Source organism: Manacus vitellinus, unplaced genomic scaffold (assembly GCF_001715985.3).
Source record: "Manacus vitellinus isolate BGI_N305 unplaced genomic scaffold, ASM171598v3 scaffold_46_pilon, whole genome shotgun sequence".
NCBI classification, from domain to species: domain Eukaryota; kingdom Metazoa; phylum Chordata; class Aves; order Passeriformes; family Pipridae; genus Manacus; species Manacus vitellinus.
This window is the reverse complement of record NW_021940578.1, coordinates 773,074-786,978: the sequence shown is the minus strand read 5'-3', so window position 1 is coordinate 786,978 and position 13,905 is coordinate 773,074. Positions and strand designations below refer to the sequence as shown.

Genomic DNA, 13,905 nt, shown 5'->3' with positions numbered 1-13,905 from the left:
TCCATCCATCCATCCATCCATCCATCCATCCATCCATCCACACCTATCCATATCTATCCATCTAGGCAGGGATAACTCCATATCACTGAGACACGGAGCTCTCACAGAGTCACTGCATCATCTGGCCATTGCAAGCACGGCCACATCGGTGTGCTGGTGACAGGTGCCAGCCAAGCAGGTTTCCAGCCCCATGTGGCTGGAAGAAGCTTTCAGGAGTGGGATCAGGGTGGGTTTGATGGTGGAGCTGGACCCCCGCTCTCCCTGCAGTGGGAATGGTTGGTATCGCCCAGTCCATCACTGGGCAAGCTGGGGCCTGCCCTGTGCTTTAATGAATAGTCATGAGGGATGGAAGGGGTGGGCCCCGTTTTGTTGTTGGATGCAGCGAGTTGACAGAACTAAGGGAGATGAAAAAAGCCAAAGAGCCAACAGACGGCGGCACACGGGTGGCCAGCGCAGCATCCCTGGCGCTGCCCGCCCCGGCCCTGCTCCCACACTGCCCCTTCCACCCACCATCCCACCCCGGCCTCCTCCATCGCCACCCCGACCCCATGACTCCCGGGGCAGGACGGTTCCCCGCGCTCCGTGAACCCCAAGACAACTAAAATGCTGTACGTCAGCGACCCGATGCAGCATTACACCACGGTAGGTGCTGCTCCTTAGGGACGGGGTTTGCCTTGCTGCTTTACTGGGATTATCCCCCACTACTGGGGCACCCTCTCCAGCTCTGCCAGCCCAGCCCTTGTGCTGTGGCCCAGGATGCTCCAGGGGTTGTCCCAGTGGGAGCCTGTCCCCAGCCCACGGTTGCAAGGATGAGCTGGGGCTGCTCCTGAGCCCCCATCCGTGTCAGTGCAGGATGCTGCAGCCTCGGCAGCTCGGTCACTGGTCCTCTGGCTTTGCCTGATCCGGTGCTGGCAGAGCCCAGGGTGTGATTTAAACCTTGGGTGAAAGGAGTGCAGGCTCCTCATCCATGTGCACAGTTTGGGGGGGTGTTGGCTGGAGCATCCACCCCAGGAATACCTGCAGTGCTGGACACCCCAGCACCGGTTTGCTGTCCACTGGGGATTTCCTCAGCCGAGCCCACGGCCCCAGGCAGGCTTCCCTTCCCTGCTGGAAAGCCCTGGGAGGGCAGAGCGGGTGAAGTGGTACCTGTGCTGCAGGTGATGTGCTTTCAGCCCTGTCCTTGGGTGCCGAGGTTGTTTCCTTCGGGGTCTGTGTCTGTCTCTGACATTCACAACAGTCCGGCACAGGCACAGATGCAGTCGGAGATAGAAGGAAATTACTTCATTCCTCTTTTTTACCTTGTGTGTGTTGCTACCAAGCCGTGTGTCCCGGGATTGTTGGGGTTGTTCCTTGGGAGGTCGTTGCTGCAGTTGTGTGTGTGTGTGTGTGTGTGTACAAACATGTGTGTGTATGAACATATTTACACACATACACATAAACACACTTGCCTTTGATTTGTCTTTTAAGGGAATGTTTCCATAATTTTGTCAATTTTGAACAACAAGTTGGTCATTTTCCCCCTGCACCTGACTGGGTCTCTCTGCCAGTGGATTCCCAAAGCCCTGGTGGTCGGGAAGCTGTGTCACCTGGCTGGCAGAGGTGGTACCCTGGGTCTCATATCTCACCATTTTTCCCAGGGGAAGTTCTCTCCCATGCAGAGGTCAGGATGCTCTGCTCAGTGGAGGGTCCCCACTCCCCTGCCCATTTATGGCTGCAGGCTTCAGCCACACACAGTCCTGGCTCTAAGCACAAGAGAAAAACAGCTCAGTCCTGATACCCCTGGATTATCTGGGCTGTAGATCAGCCCTGTCCAGCAGCAATCCCTTCTCCCTTGCTGCTGCTCTCCTGGTTGATGCCTGAGCTTTGCCTGTGCCACCATGCCAGTGCTGCCCTGCCCACAGTCCCCAAGGCTGCTGCCCAGCAATTCCCAGCTGGAAGGCAAGGGCTTTCCACATGCCTGTTTTTTCCAGATTTTTTCTCCAGGTGAAGCCCGGGATTATGGAAAGCTTGGCTTGTGTTTGGCTGGGCTATTTATAGAGCTGTGAGTAGGAATAGAGGGGTTTAGGCACATATTTTAGGGAGAAAATGGCTGGATGTGTAAAAGCAAGCCAGATCTTGTTCAGCATTCCTCCAGTTAGTCACAGGCTCCAACGACCTTGTGAGAGATGCAGGCAACAGGAGAACTTCCCTGGAGAAGGATGATTGCCTTTAAACCATTCCACATTGTAGACGGTTGGGTGAGGTTGGGATCCCAAGTTAAAACACGTCTCTTGATTCCTGAGCCGTGAGCCTTGCAGCCCTTTGGGGAAGGCTGAGCCTGCTGGCTGTGCCCACGGCTGCTTCCAGAGCTCTTGGCTTCCCAGAGCTGCCCCAGCGGGTGCTGGGAACAGGGACAGTCCTGCTGGGGCATGGGGGCAGTCGAGGGGGACCTTGTCCGTGCTCTGGTGTGGCAGCCAGGACAGCACACAGTGACCCACTGGCCACTGCGTGTGGTCACCGGCACAGCCCCAGTGGCCACCACAGCACTGGCCTCTGGGGCTGCCAGGGTGAGAGCAAGCCCTGACCAACTTGGGAATTCCAGGTTTCTGGGCAAAAAAACCACCCTAATTGCTTTGAGAAACAGTTGTATTTGGGTCTGATTTTCTGGTGAAATATTAAGGCCACCTTAGCCACACAGTTCTGGGGAATGTCACTGTACTTAGCCTGTGCCTGAGGGTAAAGGAGCTGCCAGCTCTCACTGGAAGTATCTGACAGTAACTGGTCAGAAGACGAATAAGGAAAAAATTGTAAAAAGTCAGGATTTGGTCCAGCGGGTCTGGAATAGGAGCCAGGACGTGCCTAAATGGGTCTGTTTGCCCTGTGCCCTTCCTGCAGCGGCTGCATCGCAGCCACGCGCTTCGGAGGTTTGAGGTTTTCCCCAAATTAGAGCTGCATCAGACACTGAGAGCAAACATCCCACTGGGAAACAAGCTACAAACCACTGCTCAGGGCGGGCTGGCTCAGAGAAGCACTCCCAGGATTTGTGTGTGGGTGTCTGTCCTTGACCAGTGAATGCAAGAGGGGCAGGTCAGAAAACGGGTCAGACACCCAGGACTGCTGTCACGACGGAGCAATGCCATTGCCAGGGACTGCTGGTCACCTTGCCAGGGCAGCTTCACTGAGCTGTGACACTCTGGCTGCTGGAAGGGCCACTGTGGAGCAGAGCCCTGTGTGCAGGACAGGGCTGTCACTCCCTGCCCACAGCGGGACATCTCCCACACCTGAGCGAGCCCCAGAACATCCCTGCCCTCTCCCCACTGTCAGAACAGTGGCTTTCCCTCGGCAGGTGTGCTGGAGATCTGGGATTGTGGCACCCCACTGCCTCCAGTGATGATGGAGCAGATCAAGGGGGATGATTTAAGTACTGGAGTTGATCCCTCACACGAGTGGTGACCTGTTGGAAAACCCAAGCCACCCAGACCAGCTCTTTTGGCTCCCCTCCCACATGCTGGAGTTGATCCCTCACACGAGTGGTGACCTGTTGGAAAACCCAAGCCACCCAGACCAGCTCTTTTGGCTCCCCTCCCGCATGCTGGCCCTTTAAGGAGGCTGTAACAGGACACCCCAGCCCTGGAGAAGGGTGGCTGAGGTTTCCCTGTCTCTAAACTGGCTGGTGTTTTCTTTTTTCCCTCCTCCCCTTTTCCCTTCCTCCAGTCCCAGTTCAATTTGCTGAACAACAGCATGGATCAGAGCATCGGCAGCAGAGCAGCCTCCACCAGCCCCTACAGCTCCGAGCACACCTCCAATGTCCCAACGCATTCTCCCTACTCGCAGCCCAGCTCTACCTTCGACGCCATGTCCCCGGCTCCCGTCATCCCCTCCAACACCGACTACCCCGGCCCACACCACTTCGAGGTGACCTTCCAGCAATCCAGCACCGCCAAATCAGCCACCTGGACAGTAAGTTGCATGTCTTCTACCATCCCTAGGGAGATGCTCACCACCACCCACAGCGTCCTCACCGCCACCAACCAACCAGCACCTCGGTGGTGGGGACGCTTGGCAGGGCAGCTGTGGGACACGGCCACCAGCCATGGGGACTTCACCTGCACGGGTGGTCCTGGGAAGCAAAACATGCAGGAAACATCTGTGCTTGCTTTTCAGGGGGTTTCTCCCAAAGAGCTGTGAAACACAGCGGCTACAATGTCATTTTTCTCACTGCAATTCCCTGACCTGCAGGTGAATGTCCCCAAAAGAAATGTCCTGGGGAAGTACCTGCCTTGTTCTCCCGGTGCTTCCCAAACCTTTGCCAGCCAGTGCTGTCAGAGGCGAGGCTGTGGGTGAGAGGGACCTTTGCTCGCATCTCCCAGCGCCGTTCCCAGCTTTGCCATAAATTCCCGCTTGTCATTTACAATCCTTTTCCACCTCGTATCAGAGGAGTAGCTTACTCTCTAGAAGTCACGGCAAACGGCAGAGTAGGATTTTAACCACGGTGGGTTTTTAATCAAGATCGCATCGTGCCGTCTGCTCGTCTCCTCGGGAGCCGGGATGTGGGTTTGGTCCTCGGCCGCTCCGAGCGCGCTCCTGCCGCCGGGCACAGGAGAGCTCCGCGGAGCAGGGACCCGGTGACAGGGGAAAGCGTGCAGGGGCTGCTGTGCGTTTTGTGGAGAAAGGTCCTGACTTCGCGTCCCTGGCTCAGCGCAGCGCTGTCCCTGCTGTTCAGGAAAGCGGCGCTTGCGGGCAGTGCCGGAGGCGCTCCCGCAGCGGGTGAGTGTCCCCGGAGCGCCCGGAGAGCCGCGCAGCAGCGCGCTGGAGCCGGGAGGGTTTTCTCCTCCGGGAAACACTGATTGAGCAGGAAGGCTGGGCTGGGGTAACTGACATCCCATGGGAACAGAGAGGGTTTCCTCCAGGGCTGCGGTTTGACATTGCCATGGAACGGGCAGAGCAGCCCAGGAGCGATGTGTCAGCCCCAGGAGTGATGATGACCTTCGTTTTCGGGAGGTGACGTGTTTAATTGCCAAGACAGTCCTTCCCACGGGAGACAGAAAGCATCCTTGGATGCTGTCGTGCAGGGAGACCCGGGCAGCAGCCGGGGGGTGCTGCTGCACGGTGGGATGCTCCCGGTGTGTCCTGGTGAGGGTGCAGGAGGCGACGGGCTCCTGCACCCTCACCAGCCGAATTGAACGCCGCCGAATTCCTGGCTGGAGCAGTCCAGCAGCTTCCCTGCGGCCGGTGGCTGGAGCTGCACAGCTGAGTCACACAGATCAGAGGCTTGGGACAGCACCGTGGTTAAACACGACCTGCCCTCGTAGGGGTGGTTAAGTCTCCACTCTTTCCACTCTCTTTCCTTGCGGGATGTTGCTCAGGGATGCATTTCATTAGGAACTGCATAAACTGGAGGTCCTCGGGGCAGGATGATGTGACTCCAGACCGATCCTATCCCTACTGGGGGATTACTCCCATCAGTTACAGGATGGCTGTTCTTCCCAAGCCTTTATGGGCGGTCAGGGCAGGCAGTCAGAGGTGTGTGGCCCCCTGAACCATGACACTGGGGTGGCTGCATCCCCCCAGAGCAGGATGGCTGCAAGGTCAGAACCCAGCAGCCCACAGTTCACTGCACTGGAGCTGAGCCTTGCAGAGACCAGCAGTGGGTTGGCACCCTGAGAGCATGGGGGATGTTTCATTTGAAACAGGGGTTCCTGCAGCACTGCTGGTGTGGATGCAGTGGGTCTGTCTCTCCGAGGTGCCACATGAGGAACAGTCCTGCTGCGGTGACAGCTGGTGTCACTGCATGTCCTCCTGGCTGGGGCTGTCACAGGCACATTTATTGCTGGAAGATGAGGCCACTGCCTTCCTCCCACTTGATGTGAGCTCTGCAGTGCCACTGTCACACCCGAGGCTGTCCCGGTAAAATGGGGAAAGGAGCTCAGCAAAATAAATGTGTCCTCTGTTAGCAGTGAATCAACACGGATTTGTGACCCTGCACAGGAGCTGAGCACACACGTGTAGCAGTCAGGAGGGCTGGGGACAGGCAGGGATGTCTGCCAGCACAGTCACACAAAGGGCAGCAGCACTGCAGGACACGTGTGGGCTGGGCCAGCACGTCAGAGGGAACAGCCCAGCCTGGTTCAGCCCTGTCTGGGGAAGCCTTGTGGCTTTTGGATACCCTGGGGTTCACTGCACCAGATGGTTTATGCCAGGGTGGTTGATCAGTTTACACCAAGCTTTGACCACAAGCCTGATGCTCCTGTCCACACTTCAAACCCTCTGTTGACAAAACAGAAATTGTTTGGGAGGGAGATTGCAAAGAAGATAAAAAATTTGGTGCAGATGCCTTGTGGGGCAATACCAGGGAAGTGTTCTGCAAGGAAGGTCTCCCTGAGAAGAGCAAGGGTGGCTTGATCGTGGTGTGCCCAGGAGATGGTTCCTCATAGCAGCCAACTCCTTAATCAAACAGAAAAAGATATAATGAGATCCTTAATCTAACAGAAAAAAATATAATAAAATCCTGCACTTGGAAGGTGAAGCCAGGCAAATTCAGACTACAAACAAGGTGGAATTTTTTTAGCAGTGAGGATAATTAAACATAGGAACAATTTACCAAGGAATGCAGTGGATTCTCCAGCTCCTGAAGGATTCAAATGAGGAGTCTGCATATCTCCTGAGAGATAAGCTTTGCTTTAGCAGACACCCTTGGCTCAATGCAGGAAGAGGAAGGAAGGGGTCTGGGGGCAGCAGTGTGGAGAATGGGCCCAGAGCATCATCAGCTGCTCTCTCTTGCCTCTAAATGCTGATTTTCTAATTTTAGAAAGGGGTGAATGGAGAAGGGGCAAAGCCTTGGGACAGGGTTTGGGGCTCACGTTGCTAAGCTCTGTCCTTGCAGAGGGACACTGGGCAGTGGTGGGTGACCCTGGATGTCCCAACCCCCGGGCTGGGCTCTGAGCACCACACATCACCCACCAGCTCCGGACCGAAGCAGCGGCTCTGTTCCGTGCCGTGGGAAGCCCTCCAGGCTGCTGCCACCTCCCTTTTCATTTTTAATGGCCTTCTTATCGCAGGGAGCAACGGCCAGATGCCGAAAATAAGGTTTTCCCCGTAGGTTGGAAGCCCCCCTCTGGTAGGCTGCTCCGGCGGGGCTGGGAGGAGGACCGGGAGTTGCGGCAAGACGGGGCACGCCGGCATCCTGCCTGCCTGCCGGGAGCCGTCGGGCTCCGGGAGCCCGGAGCTGCCCGGACACGCTGCCGCCGCAGCCGATCGCGGCGCTTTCCTCGCCGCAGCCCCTCGCCGCACCGGCCAGCTGGTAACCGATGGATAATTAGGATTTTTCTCAAGTCGGGTTGGTGGCAGAGCAGGGCTCCCTCCCCGCCGGACGCTGTCACGTGTGGCAGACCCGCAGAAGTGTTAATGGGGTCTTTGGCCTCCCGTGGCTGGGCTGCGAAGGGATGTGGGGGCTCGAGCCCACGGTGTGGGGCAACCATCCAGGCCTGCACAGAGCCCCTGGAGCCGGGGGGACATGGACAAACCCCCAGGCTGTGCAGGCAGGGGGGTCTCTGACACAGGCACAGGGAGGTCCAAACCACAGCCAGGGACTTGCTGCTGCTTCAGGGAGCAAACAGCAGGCGAGGGAAAGGCTGGAGATGTTCACAGCTGAGGGGAGCTGCTCTTGCTCCCATGGATGGCTGGCCAGCAGTCACCCACAGCAAACTGGATCCCAGTGCTCAGCCAGTGGGATATGGCCACGTGGAACTGGTTCCAGTTACTCATTAGATCTTGCAGCTGGAGCATGGCCACTGGAGAGCTGAAATGCTTTGCCTGATCCTAAACTGAACAAGGAGGATGGGAATAATTGATGTGGCAGGAGGCAGGTTCTCCTTTGCTGGTTGCTGCCTGAAGCTCTTTGGGGTAGAGATGGTTGTAAAGACAAGGGAAAATTCTTCAGGAGCATCTATAGACTACAAGCCCACTCTTCAAATCCTCTCTGGCACTTCTTCATATCCCACAGAAGTTCCTGTCCAACAGCCATGGCCTGAAGATGATCAGGGGCCATGCACAGCTTAGGACACTGCCTCTGAGCCACAAACATCTCTGGTTCTATCCGAGCAGCTGGGCGGATGAGTGTGGATATTTTGGCACGCTGGAAGTAGGGAAGCAACTTCAGCACCAGCCTGCCCAGAGCCCATCGAAGCCAGCCCACTGGAGGCTTTCCACCAGCTTTTGCAGGGTGTGGATGAGGCTCCAGGAGCTCCAGACACAATGGAATTAAGAAAAAAGGCAAAGGAATTCGGTGTGTGATGTTCCAACACGATCCCGCTATCAGCTCCACTATCTCGAACGTGTCTGGAATGCACAGGTCAAGGGAATGACTTACTGGCAGTGCTGCTCCATCGGGAAGGCAACGCTCTCCAGCAGGAGAGGTGGGAGAGAGCTGGGAGCCCATGACCTCTGGTGCATAAGGGAGGGGGGGAAAGATGCTGGTGCACCCTCAGCAAACCCGCTCTCTGCCCGTGGCCAGTGCAGGCAGCGGCTGTGGGAGAGCAGGAGGAACAGCTCCCTCCTCATGGCACAGCCCCACCAGGATCCTCCAGAGCCAGTGCTTTCCCCTGAGCCCAGGTCTTGCTGCTCTGGTTGTCACATTTTTGTTCCCAGCAACAATTCACAAGCCCAACTCAGCCTCCTCTTCCCTCCCCTCCCAGCCTGCCCCTGCGTCCAGACTTGATCACACGTGTGAAACAATCTCCTGGCTGGATTTGCAGCTTCCTTTTTGGATGAGAGGGAGCTCTGGGCCACCTTGGTCAGGGGATCTGAGTATCCAGTGCACAGAGGGAGTCAGACCTACAAGAAGAGATTAAACACCCCAGAGTGCCAGCACTGGCTCAGCAGTGACTGAGAGCAGCCACAACCCCGGTAGTTATTTTAAGGATATACACACTGGGGAAGGCAGGGAGAGGACTCCTTTGGGGGTGAAGCAAGGGATTTTAATTAGCAGTTGTGACATGCTAATTAAGGTAGAAGGATGCAGGCTGGAGCACATGCAGCCTCCCTGTGCTGCTCTGCTGGGGGGCAGCTCCGGCCCCAGGACCTCAGTGGTCTGGGGGACCTGAGGGTGATGGGGGTCCCCTGCAGCTGATGATGGCTGGGGGGAGCAGGGGACTCTGCTGAGACCCCGTGTCCTGAGCACAGTTGGTGGTGACTTGGTGTCACCCCAGTGCATCACTGCCATGATGTAGGGACCACAGGCACAGGGAAGTGGGTGTTGGAGCATCCCTTACAGCATCCCTGATCCATCCCTGCTGTGGTGCAGGAGCTGGAGAGGCAGGGACACAGGTACCAGGGCACCCCTTACAGCCACGCCCAGGGCAGTGCCCGCCCTTCCCAGCACACCTGTGTGCTGGACAGGTACCTCAGGCCCCGCTGGACACTCTCCTCTCCTCTCGAGCATCATTGGTGCGCTGGACATCTTCAAACCCAGCTCATAGTAAATGAGCAACGAAGTAGCTTTGGGGAGGAATTTCCAGCTCAGTGAGGAGTTTACAGGCCGGTGATTAAAAAATGGTTATTAAAAAAAATTAGACAGAAAAAGAATTAGCTCTGCAGCCAGCACGTCCTCCAGGATCTGCCGTAACAGATTCGTCCGAGCCGGTTAACGGTATTTGCGGTTTGCAAGATGCTACACGCCTGGGGAAGATGACAGACACGTTATTATCACCTCCCGGCTGAGATCTGTCCGAACCTGTCCCAGGATGCAGCTCTGCAGCTGCTTGCTGGGGAGCACGAGGAAATTAGCAGCCGGAGGCAGCACTTTTCTTCTCTCCCCCTTGCCAGGCCAGTGGCTTTATTGGGATCCATTGACTGCAGCCCCGGACACGTCTTGAGTAGAGCTAATGAGGAGACTGGAATGTAGGAGAGGAGGAGGCTGGTAGGGAGGAGGGGGGGAGGATTTGTGGAAAAAGTAATTGTTGAGCAAATCATTTCCTTCAAGAGGGAAAGGAGGCCTTGGCTGCCTCCCGAACAGGCAAGTCTAGACGCTTCAGTGTCAACAGTTGAAGATAAATAAGATTTTATCAGCTCCGAATCTGTTGGGACACATCCTTCTAGCGGTTCTGCTGCCCGCGCAGGGCCGGGCGAGATGGACTGCGCCGGGAGGTCTGTCCAGGCAGAGGATTCAGGCTGGGTTTTGTGCAAGGCTGTCATCATCCATGGGGAAAACCATCTCTTCCTGCGTGGGGAGGCAGCCCCAGGGCTGAGCACTGCAGTGGCCTCTGGAGCGGGTCCTGGTCCTTGGTCAGGGTGGGCAGCAGCGGATGCTGAGGCTCCATGTCAGTGCTGCATCCACAGGCCTTTGTGGGGCATTGGCTCATCGGGATCCTGTGGTGTGCAGAGCACACCTTGGGGCAGTGGCACCAAGATAAACATGGTAAAGCCTCACAGCAGCCAATGGCACCAGGGGCTCTGTCCCTCGGCTGGATCTGTGTCCTGTTACACCTGGCACTGGTGCACTGAGGTCTCATCTCACCAAAGAAGCAGCCACATCTCAAACACATCCAAAGACCCTTAGGGAAAGACCTCAGTGCTGATATACTGCTAGGGTTTAGATAACTTGGCTTTTCCAGTTATTTCTAGTGTTCTGCAGGATGGGCAGCAGCAGCAGGGAACGGATGGAGATGGAGCTGGCATTATGGTGTCAGCCAAGCAGCCGAGGGTGACACTGGAAGCTGCAGGAAATCCCAGAGGAATACAGGTTCTGTGTGTTTCCATAGGCTTCAGGGAGCCTGTCAGCACTGCTGCTGCTCTGTGCTGGTTGGAGCAACCCAGCAGCCACAAGCCACAGAAACCTGTTGTGCTCCTCAAACACACAATAACAGGCACTCTGATGTTTTCCAGGAACAGAGACGACCTTGGTACTAACACAAGTGTGGAGTCAGACATCAGCAGCTCCCAGGGCAGAGCAGGGACTGAAAACACAGGCAGGAGGTACCCAGGGCAGAACATACCCAGGCTCCTCTATGGGTGTGAAAGGAATCCTGCTCCTGAGGTCTGGATGTGCCAGGAAGGTGTCCAGGTGTCCCAAGATGTTGTTCCTGTGCCCGGCAGCAAGTTGGCAGCAGAGTGAGTGACCTGAGCTTTGTGACCCAGTGTGGCCAGTCTCGAGAGGTCAGTTTGTCCAAGTGCTGTGGAATGGGGAGGATGTGAGTGAACAGCACAAGGTTCTGCCAGTGCAGGTGGCACAGATGTAGCCGTGGCAAACCAAGAGCCAAAGCAGTGAGGAGGCTGCACTGGCTTGGGATTAAATCCTGGTGTTTTGATCTCTGGTTCCTGCTCTGTCACTGTCTCATCCTGAAGCTGAGGACTGTGCAGTGCCTGTGCTCCTTGTGGCTGTGCTGGGAGGTACCAGGGCCTCAGGTGATGCAGCACAGCCTGGCACAGAGATGGGCACGGGGCAGATAATTAGCAAGTACAGATAACGAGGAGGAGAGAGGTGCCTGCTCAGTGGAACCTTGCTCAGTGCAGATTTGGCTGTCCCCTACGGAGAAGGTGCATTGCCAAGGGCTGTTCCTGGCTGGAAGCACAGCTGGGGATGTAGAGCCTCCTGGGATCCCAAACAGACAGTGCTGGTTCTCCTGGTGGCCGTGGCCAGGCTGGGTCTGTGGCACTGGGAGTGCTGAGCCCCGGCAGTGGTGGCAGACCCAGCACAGGAGGGCTCCACACTGTGAGGAGTCGGGAGCGTGGCCGCCCAGGGCACAGCCCAGACTTTTCCTGCCTGGGATTATCAGCACAGAGTTCCTTAAAAGAATGGTTTGTTAGAGTGGAGGGATCTTTGAAGGCGATCCTGGAGCTGTTGGGACACGATAAGGTTATCAGTGGAGACATGCCTGCACCTTCCCCCCGCAGGGAATTGCTCTGCTATTTAACTGAGATTTATCCATGTCATAACATGGTATAACAAGAGAATTTGTTACCAAAGAACTTGCCATAATGCACCTCTGCTCTTCCAGAGCAGTTATAGTTCCCAGGCATGTTGAGGGCTGCCCGGGAATGCCTACATGAAAGGATCCTTTGACAGGAGTTGTCAGTATTTTAACACCTGGCAAGGGAGAGCCCCCTCCAAATAACCCTTGTTTTGCCACGGTGGCTCCTCAAACAGAGGGCATTAAACCCCATTGTGGTGGGCAAGTGGGTTCCATGGGCCACAGCCACGTGGGAGCTTCATCTCCAGCGGGGCAGGGGGAGTCACTGCATTCCCAGTGGAGCCCGTGGGCCTGATCCCTGCTGGGGATGTGGGATCAGAGCTGGGAGCTCACCTGGCCATGCAGTCAGCATTATCCAGTGTCAGTGCAGAACTTGGGCAGTCCAGTAGCAGGTGGTGTTTCCAAGGTCCCCTCTCCTGCTGGGTGAGTCCATGTACCTCCACAAAGGAGGGTTAACTCTTGCTCCCTCCTGGTCACACCCTCCAGGGACCACAGCATCGTCCTGCTCTCCCCAGTGCTGAGCAGGCTCTAACCCCAGGACACCTCACTGTTGCGCCTCCAGGACCTGGTACCTGCTGCCAGCCTGACCCAACACATCCCCACACTGCAGGAACTGCTGCTGCTGTTTGCCTTGGGAGAGCCTGTGCCTTTTATGCCTTCCCAGAACTCTCCTGGAGACCACCTCAACGAGACAAACCTGGAAATGGTTTATCTCCTTTGCCCCTGTCTCAGTCCCTGAGGTGGTGGGAGCTCCTCACTCAGGCACAGGTGGCTCCAATCCTGCAGCCAGGGCAGGGAGACACAGATCCTTCCTGCCTGATCCACAGCTGCACTGAAACACACTCATGGCCAGGAAAAGTGGGGACTGGGCCATTCATGTCAGCCCCTGAATCTGCTCCCAGACCCATTTGAGCAGCTGCTGAGCCCCCTGTTTTGGGCAGCCCAAGCTCAGGAATCCCCCTGCACCAGGAGAGCAGAGCAGAGCTGCAGCCTCGCTCCCCTCAGCACACATGTATTTGGATGGCTCAGGACAAGCTTTAACATCCCCACAAATACTCTGCACGGTGGTATTTTTTTGGCAGCAGGCATTGTGTTGTGGGGATGAGATAAAATACCTTGAGCAGGAACATGCCCTGCCATGCAGGGACGGGCGCAGGGGTGGGCTCGTGTGTAGCAAACACATTCCTTGTGAGATGGAAAACAGCATGGCACGGCTCGGAGGGAAGGGAGTTGCACATCCCCACACCTGGGAGCCTGGGTAGTTCCTGGAAGGTGAAGGACACATTCTCCTTCCCCAGCCCTGCTCTGGAGCAGCTCAAGCTGCAGCCCCAGGAGCTGCCCCCGTTCAAGGTCCTTGTGAGAGGAGTTTGCCACTGAGCAAACCCATCTTCCCTTCCTCACAGGGAGGAATTTGGTGGCCGGAAACTGTTTTCAATGCAGAGGTGGCTGCAGGTGCTGTCTCCAGCTGCCACAGAGCATCCTCCTCCCATGGCCACCCCGGGCAGTGGTCGTGTCCCCATCATGTCCCCACCATGTCCCCTCCACGAGCCACTGCTGCTGCAAAGGATCGAGCTGGGGTCAGGACAGATCTGTCTGTGCCAGAATTAAACTCCCAGGTCCTGTATAATTAGCCATGACACTTTTAATGACATTAAGCACGATTTCCTCGGGCTGTGGTGTTCCCAGCCCTTGGTGCTCCCAGCTCTCCACTCAGCCACAAGCCTGGTGCGAGAACAGACTCAGGGAAGTGTTTCAGAATGGGCTGAATGATGCCTGAACGAGGTGGCTGTAACTGCTTCACGTGGAAAGTGGATACCACACAGTGTGGGTGAAATGGGTCAGATTTCAGTATTTCCAGGGGAAAGGGAAGAGAAGGGAGCCCTGTGTTTACACCACAGCGGAGGAAGCCAAGGGTGGGCAGGGGAGCACCCGCTGTCCCCTCAGTGACGTTCTCCTGACG

General features: G+C 56.5%; 1 protein-coding gene across 1 annotated transcript in view; it reads left to right on the top strand.

Annotated features, from left to right (window-relative positions):
- The window catches only part of TP73 (tumor protein p73), a 21,705-nt gene that overhangs the window by 1,969 nt on the left and 5,831 nt on the right, over positions 1–13,905 (top strand). Inside the window, exon 3 of the mRNA XM_029962371.1 lies at positions 3,694–3,939. Coding sequence (XP_029818231.1) covers positions 3,694–3,939 — 246 coding nt within the window. The remainder of the gene's footprint in view (positions 1–3,693; positions 3,940–13,905) is intronic.